Below are 8,656 nucleotides of genomic sequence, written 5' to 3' on the forward strand. Positions count from 1 at the left end.
TTTAGACCTTGTGAATGGTCAGGAGGACTGAGTTTCTGAGACAGGCCCGTGTTACAAGTATAAATGACATTATCCTAGAGTTCTTTAGCCATATTGCAGTTTAGTCTAGTGGCAGCACTTACTTGACACATTTCCCAAAGACATATTTAAAAATCAGCGTATAGGGCTTCCCTGGTGGCGCAGTGGTTGAGAGTCCGCCTGCCAACACAGGGGACACGGGTTCGTGCCCCGGTCTGGGAAGATCCCACATGCCGCAAAGCGGCTGGGCCCGTGAGCCATGGCAGCTGAGCCTGCGCGTCCTGAGCCTGTGCTCCGCAACGGGAGAGGCCACAACAGTAAGGGGCCCGTGTACCGCAAAAAAAAAAATAAATAAAAATCAGCATATAGTTTTTTTTTTTAAGCAACTTTATTTACATTGCAAAACCTCGAAAGGAAATATCCGACTGATGAAACATAGGTCAGCACAAATAAGCTAGAATATTAAAACTACAGTAATGTACTTTCGTGCTGTAAAAGTCATAAAGTAATAACATCATCTAAAAATGATGCCATGATATATTTTTTTTCTCAAGTGTAGTTCAAGAAAATATTTGTGTATGGTGCCTAGACTATGCTTAGTCAGGTAATCTGTGAATATTTCCTGGAAATTTTGGCCTTCATGATGTTAAAACATTGTTTTAAATAAGAGACACATGAGTATAGTGTAGAGTGGATTTGTTTTTTAAAGTAACTTTTTTATTGCCATGCAATTTTCCATTATTATTTGTGCTCATAACAAGTAATGTATTTTGGTGTAAGCTGCCAGACTGTTCATTTCTAAGGAAGAATAAAATTTGTTTTCACTTTGTAGAAACAGAGATTTTGAAGATGTCAGAAAGGCATTCAGGTCCACCTGGCACTGGAACAGGAAATGAAGTGTACTCTCCTATTGTCAATGTCAAGTCGTCCAGCTTTGGAGACTTTTGTTCCACATCATCATTTCAAGATAGTGGCTACAGTGAGCTGTTAAAATCGTGCAGCTTTGATAATACAGATAAAGAATCATTTGGAAAGAAAGAAAGAGGCTCAACATTAATCCATGAACATCCTGAAACTTCAAGTCTGGCCTTAACACATAGTTTAGAGTCTCCCACTCAAGGAAAGAGATTTGTCTTCCCCAGGAAGGAAAAGGATAAAACCCCAGACCTTTGTGAAACTCCTAAAGTCAGTGGAAAAAAATTTTTACTGCGCAGAAGATTGGACGTATCTTTCTCTCTTCTAAAGGGGGACTTTGAATCACAAAGTAGTTCTCTCGAAAGTAGTACAAGCCAAGTTCCCAATTTAGAAAAAAATATTCCAAGCAGTGCTTCAGGTTCCCCAAGGCAAAATAATTTTAGTTCTTTAGTTACTAGCACTTTGAAAACAGAAGAAGCGACTTCCAGCAGTCAAAAATTGAGACTTAATTTTTCTCAACAGAAGACATCCACAGTTGATGATTCCAAAGATAACTGTAGCCTATTTGAAGTTGAATGTATATCTCCAATTCAAGGCAATAGTTTTAAAGACTCTATCACACATGACTTTAGCGACAGCAGTCTATGTATTAATGATGAGAATACATATCCTGAACTTCTGGGCTCTTCGGTCAGTGGAACAACTTGCGGAGCAGATGAGGACATATTTGTGACTCCGATAAGTAATCTTGTAGCAAATGTTAAATTTAATGCAAGTCAAAGGCTTTCTCCTTTAGGTGAAGTGAGACGCAATATTTCAACACCTGAAGACAGTGGTTTTAACTCACTTTGCTTGGATAAATCCGAAGATTCCCTCACTGACCAAGAGGGCTCTTTCCAAGAACTGCTTCAGAAACATAAGGGAACTCTCAAAGTCAGGGACACGGTAAAAAGGTCAAGGCGTCTTGGAAGATTAAGAAGACTGTCCACCCTTAGGGAGCAAGGCTCACAATCTGAGACAGAAGAAGAAAAGCAGCCCAACCTCTCTGGCTCTGAATCAACACCAGTGGCCACTTCAGACACCTCAGAGAGTCAGCCAAGCAGTGACAATAAGAGTGGGGATTTGAGTTTAAGCTTTAAGAATTTATCAAAGACCCCAGCCTTGCAGTTAGTGCATGAGCTCTTTATGAAGAGCAAAAGGAAAAGATTCCAGCAAAGCGGTGCACGTGAATTGTTAGAAGAAGGGGACGGGGGGAAGATAGCTGTACTACAGCGTGTACTTGCAGGACTGATTGGCAAGAAAATGGGTATAGAAAAACTGGACATCTTAACAGAATTAAAATACAGAAATTTAAAGCATGTTCTTGCTATGGTTTTAGATTCCTTGGCTGCAGAAAGCCTATGCAGGTAAGAAATTTTTTTTTCTGAAATAAAACTGCCTTTTATCACTTGTTTTTTAAGTTGGAAAGCTTTTCTGTTAGTTGAGTACTTTTTTTGAAATTTTGTTTTATTATCTCTATCTTGGTTACTTTATATTTTATCAAAGGTGGTTTAGTGAAATTCTTCAGTGTCTCAGAAATTTCAGTATATTGAATGTTGCTTCATAAGTAAAGAGAAACTAAGTCACATATATAGGAGTATTGAGGGTAGGAACTAGAGTTACAAGACTAAAGAGAGACTATGTTTATACTGGCAATTTTGCAAAGTGCAGGACTATCAGAAGACAAGCCCCTTGGGAATGCTGTGACCAGGAAGGAGGGAAGCCATGTGGAACAGGATTTTTGCAAGGTCATGGTTGGGGGAGGACATGCAAGAGAGTTAGTGAGCCTCTTTTTCCATAGGTATATGTGAAGAGTTGGGTTCATAGAATCCTTACTCTTTTATGGCCCCTGCTTCTATTAAAAACCCTTCTTCACCTTTTCCCCATAAATTAAGTGTAGGCTATTGTAGAGAATTGTAGAATCTCATAGCTGGAAGTCTTCTGAAATGTCTAGTCCTATCATGTATTTCGCAGATGAGAAAACTGAGCTCCAGAGAAGTGATCTGCCAGTAGTCACTCAAGGAGACAGAAACAGATCCAGGTCTACAGCTGAGCCCTCTGACTTCTAAGCCCATATTTTCCCAAAACTCTTATTAAGGTTTAAGTCCTTTCAGAATAGCCTTGATCAGGAATGTCTTTGGTGTAACCCAAGTAGGATGATAAGTAGATTAATGGCCTACATACATGTGCCTTTAAAAAAATGTTCAAATGAGATAAATTATTTGTTTTTTAAAAAAAGGAGATGGCTGTGATAGAGGAATTTTATTTTTATATGCTGGAGTATTTGGATACAGACCAGTTAAAATTAAAACTTGGGTGACCCTTTTGGGTGCTCGCTTGTAGGAACAAATGATATTCAGTCGTATTTCAATAATTGCCTTTGCTGCCATCCCTCTAGATTTATAGTATTTGTATTGCAGAGTGCATGTATAATCTTGGCAGTGCTTATTCTTGGTAATATGAGAAATTATGGTCAGTTGAAATAGCTGAGGCAAATACCCAAACGTGTATTTCATTTCTTCCCCATTAATGAGTAACTTTCTGCCTATATCTCTCCATCTATCTGATATAAGGCACATGTATCGGCTTAAGGAGAGGCAATGGCAATTGAAGTGGCCATGGTAACTGGAAGAATAGTAGTGTTGACAACTCAGCTATAACCTGGGGCCCTCCATAACCTTCTCCTGACCTCATTCACTTTGAGTGATTTGTTAAGTTAAAGTAATAAAAAAGGCCATATTAACAGTTGCAGGATTAGCTTTTCTTTAATAATTAATATAGTCAAAGTTATTGATAAATAAGCAATCACTAGACATAAATTGTGTTTTTCTTTAGCTGCTTTAGTCTCATAAACTTTGGTTTATAAAATAGGAACTTTGTAGTGCTACCCATAATAATGTTTATTACAGCTGACCCTTGAACAGCTAGAGATTAGGGGCACTGACCCTCTGCCATGCAGTCTAAAATCTTTGTATAATTTATAGTCAGCTCTCCATATCCGAGTTTCCTCCGTATCCGCGGTTCGGCATCCCTGGATTCAACCAACCAGTCTGTGTAGTATTTACTATTGAAAAAATCCACCTGTAAGTGGATCCACAGAATTCAAACCCATGTTGTTCAGGGATCAACTGTATTTGGCACTTAGTACTTCCAATAAAGGATTGATTGCTTTTGTGTTTATTTAATCAAAGTGACAGAAATTTGTTAAATACAATAATAGGAGAAATTTATAGACTCTCTTGCACTACAGGTGATAATCATTTGCTGCATGTCATATTCCAAATATTTAATCTTAGTGCCATGTTTAAGTTAAATCCTCTTAATTAGCCTCGCAGTGGACTCATTTGGGTTTATATGAAACTTTGTTTTTTCCTTAACCATTTATGAGATAGTAATCTGTCAATATGATGCTGGCATATTTTAATAGGTATTCTTTCACAACTATGCAGATCAAGTCATATTTTTAATGTAAAATTTTAGCTTTAAATAAACTATCCAAAATCTTTAAAATGAATTTTTCTTATTGTCATGTGTGAAAAATATTAATTCTGTGGAACATATACAATGTAAGGACTGATCTTCTTGTTACAGTATTTGGAAAGTGAGCAGAAATTGGCGTGAAATTATTATTCAAGATAAAAAAGCAAATCAGAGGAGGAAATTTCATATCACACAACTGAAAACAGATTCTGAGGTAATGTATATACTACTATTCTAAAATGGATTTGTATAAATATCTAATAATCCCATATGGCTGGACAACCTCATTTGGTTTCCTGCTATCTTGCTATCTTTTAACCTTTCCATTTACCAACATTGACTCATAAACTCTTAGTTTTGTTGTTTTTGGCCGTGCCGTGTGGCTTGTGGAATCTCAGGGATTGAGCCTGGGCCACGGCAGTGAAAGCCTGGAATCCTAACCACTAGGCCACCAGGGAACTCATGCACTCATAAACTCTTTATTTTTCCCAAACTCCATCTCTGCCCAGTGCATCAGTGGAGTAGACTAACTGACATCAAGAACATCTTATTGGGTTTTGTTGTTAAGTGTGTATGCTGTTAGCAGTATTTGAATACCATTTGAATAGGATATGCTGGATCCTGTTCATAGTTAGACATCCTTATAGCATTTTCCCATCCAGTCTTTTGAGTAGATACTACATGCAGTTGCTCAGATTACAATGTGAACATCTGTGACATGATCCCTTGCTTTCTTGGTGCTCATACCCTGTGGGTGATACTGCTATAAACAGGTGATTACAGTACAGCTGTGTTAGAGGAAGCCCAGAGTTCTCTCTATTGAACATTTAAAAGGAGTGGGGATCAAGAGGAGGAAAAAATGCATCTCAGCTGAGAGCTGAATAATGAGTTAGGGAAGGTGTTTCAGCAGAGGGAGTAGCATATATGGAGGCCTGGAGGTGAGTGAGCATGGCAGATTAGTACTTGTGAAACATCATAAACTTGTGCTCTCTTGAAGATTTGAGGTCCAGCTTTGAAGTAACAAGAAAAGTTTTACAGAAGCTGATTAATTCTTTCTGGGAATACTACTTTGTAAAACAGGCACCTGATGACTCTGGCACCCATATTTACTGTATATTCAACTTTTAGACCTTTCTTAGGCACCAAAAGAAACTCTGAGAATTAACTTTCTTATTCTTGTTCTAGTAAAAAGTGTTTAATAACATAAGTAAATTTATAATTTGGTGAAATATAATAACTGAGATGAAGCATGGCATAAACTAATATGAACACCTAGATACAGATTGGGGGGTTTTGCATTCCAAGGAAATATTAGGGACTGCTATTAACTAAAGTATTGACTTTCTATTTTATTTGAAGAAACGTTTTACCTTCTCACCTATTATAATCCTTCACGACTGACTCACGGCTCTTGGCTACTGCTGCAGCTGCTGGCTCTGGGAGCTTATAATACTGAAGATATAAATTTCCTTCTTAACGTATCTTTTTAGAGTGGCTCCCTACATGCTAAAGACAGACCAAAAACACATTTTTAAGCAAGTACCCATTAATATTAAACTTTTAGCTCCATGTACTCTTTACATCCTATGTGGAAGAAACATGTTGTATTGGTAAGCCTTCGGGTAGTTCTAGATAAAGCATTCTACCCTCATATCCTAGCCACCATTTTTTTTTTAACTTGGTTTGTTAAAGGACTGTACTTTTTTCCTTACTTGAGTATTTTCCTTTGCTTTGGTGCTCACGAATGCATGCCTTTGTTGACTGCTTACTGTTCAGAGATAGTAGCACACATTTCAAGCTCCAAGAGGGCAGGGATTAGACTGTTTTATTCACTTGACACCTAGTAGATGTTTTATGAATATTTGTTAAATGAATGAATGTTTCTTCTGTGGATGCAGTTTGCTTCAACAACATATCTCTATTCATTTTTTGGTGCATGCAGCATCACTGTGTTTGCCAACTGCATCGAAATCCAATGGGTGTCTTCTTTTAGTATGCTCTTGTGTCATACGCTTCTAGCTTAGGCTGCAAATCATTTATAAAGTGTAACATAAAGAGATGTATTGAGTCCTTGAATAAGTTCAACTATATTCATTCTAATTTCTGAAAACCAATATTCATCCATTACACTTATGCATATGTTGTTAAGCTGTTAATGGCATAATTTTTCATGGCCAGCTAACTTCATTCCTATACTTATTCTACTGTCATTTCTCATGTTTTTAACTCTCCCCATTTAGGAGCCAACTCTGGCAAAAGGAGACTATCAAGGGAGAGGAAACACAATTATAGTTGGACACTTGAGGAAATTCACCTGTAGTACATTTTATTTTGATAATTGGTTACGAATGCCAATTTGTTAAAAAAAAAAAAAACTTACTATTTTTTCTCATTCCCAGCCTTAACAAACTAGAAGGCTATAAGGATTATTCATTGAAAATATTTCTTGGCTAAATATTTGAGTAATGTGGAAATCCAGTTCAAATAAGAGACATTTTTTCTCCTTTTAAAATATCAAAGCTGTTTAAAACTCAAGTGTAGGGGCCTCCCTGGTGGCGCAGTGGTTGGGAGTCCGCCTGCCGATGCAGGGGATACGGGTTCGTGCCCCGGTCTGGGAGGATCCCATATGCCGCGGAGCGGCTGGGCCCGTGAGCCATGGCCGCTGGGCCTGCGCGTCCGGAGCCTGTGCTCTGCGACGGGAGAGGCCACAACAGTGAGAGGCCCGCATACCGCAAAAAGAAAAAAAAAAAAAAAAAAAAAAAAAAAAACTCAAGTGTAAAAATTAATCAAGTATTGCAAGTTATCTGGTATTTGTAAAAACCAGCCAAACAAATTGGGTTTCATGGTCTAACCAGGCCCATTATTTTTCTGACATGTGGCTAAGGTAAGAAACCTTCCAAGAATTCCATGATGTCCCATAGTAAGCTTTGATTCACCTCCTCTTACACCTTGGCCTAAAAGGGGACTTGGTAAACTCTGATCTGTGGGCCAAATCCTGTCCATCACCTGTGTTTTTAAAGTAAGTTTTAGTGGAACACAGCCCTGCTCTTTCATTTACATATCTCCATAGCTGTGTTTGCTAAAACAACAATCAAGTAGCTTGCAACTATCTGGTCCTTTTCAGGAAAAGTTTGCAAACGCATGCTCTAAACAGAAAAATACCCAAGCATGCAAACTTAAAGCTAGCATTTATTGTCTTAATTTTTTCTTTTTCTTTTTCTTTGACTTTTAAATGATAGATGAGAGGTTTTGTTTTGTTTTGTTTTGTTTCCTTTTTTCTAAAACAGAAACTAGTTTAGGGAGAAAATTCCAGTAGTGTACAACCACTTCCAAACGTTTAAATACCTGTGCATCAGAACGCTGTCCTGGAACTTTTGATATGACAGTGTTGACCCCTCTCGTCTTTTACCACAGGGGGCGACGTTACATGTTGATGACGCTGCCACTCGGCTCCATCTCTTAAATCGATCGGCTTTAAGATCTGTGCAAGCACAGGCTAAGACCCCAGCTTTTCAGAAAGAACAAGTTTCAACATTTTCTCCTTGGGGAGAAGTTTTGACACCTATAGCGAGTTCTTCTGTTACTCACTTAAGTAGTAAACAGGAAGAATATGTTAAGGTGAGTATTTATCGTAAGTTATTAGAAGTAAATATTTATAGAGTTTGAAATAAAGCAATTCTGTATGCGAAAATGGAAGATTTAGTTTGTGTGCTTTTACTACAGGTTGCCAAAACACTTTTTATTGATGAAGCATTAAAACCTTGCCCAAGGTGCCAATCCCCTGCTAAGTACCAGCCTTATAAGAAAAGGGGACTATGTAGCAGCACAGCCTGTGGTTTTGACTTTTGTGTGTTATGTTTGTGTGCTTATCATGGGTCTGAAGAATGTAGTAGAGGAGCAGCAAAGCCAAGAAATAGAAAAGATGCTCTTCCAGGAAGTGCCCAGAGTAAGCGGAATTTAAAACGCCTCTAAAGAGACTTCACATATAAAAGAAGCATTCCCTCTAAAGAACATTTTGTTTGGTTTACAATTATGAATATTTTGAAAGCATGCAAGTCTTCCCATCAATGACAGATGATGATTTATTTCCTACTTTGTATATATTGTGATCCATGTCATTGTATGTTTTCTTTAAAGTAGTGAGTTTTGAAAAAATCTTATTTTACAATGTCATTTTTACTCATTTTAATAATTTAGTGTTTTT

At 37.7% G+C, this 8,656-nt stretch overlaps 1 protein-coding gene across 1 annotated transcript; it reads left to right on the plus strand.

Annotated features, from left to right (window-relative positions):
* Positions 1–445: 445 nt before the first annotated feature.
* Positions 446–8,424, plus strand: FBXO43 (F-box protein 43; the record flags this gene model as incomplete). The annotated part of the gene is made up of 4 exons (XM_082601373.1): positions 446–2,339; positions 4,564–4,666; positions 7,867–8,070; positions 8,176–8,424. Exons 1-4 carry the CDS (start codon positions 868–870, stop codon positions 8,422–8,424), a joined length of 2,028 nt encoding a protein of 675 aa, XP_082457499.1. The 5' UTR covers positions 446–867.
* Positions 8,425–8,656: the final 232 nt, after the last annotated feature.

This window comes from Mesoplodon mirus (genome assembly GCF_964341445.2).
Source record: "Mesoplodon mirus genome assembly, chromosome: 16".
Taxonomy (NCBI): domain Eukaryota; kingdom Metazoa; phylum Chordata; class Mammalia; order Artiodactyla; family Ziphiidae; genus Mesoplodon; species Mesoplodon mirus.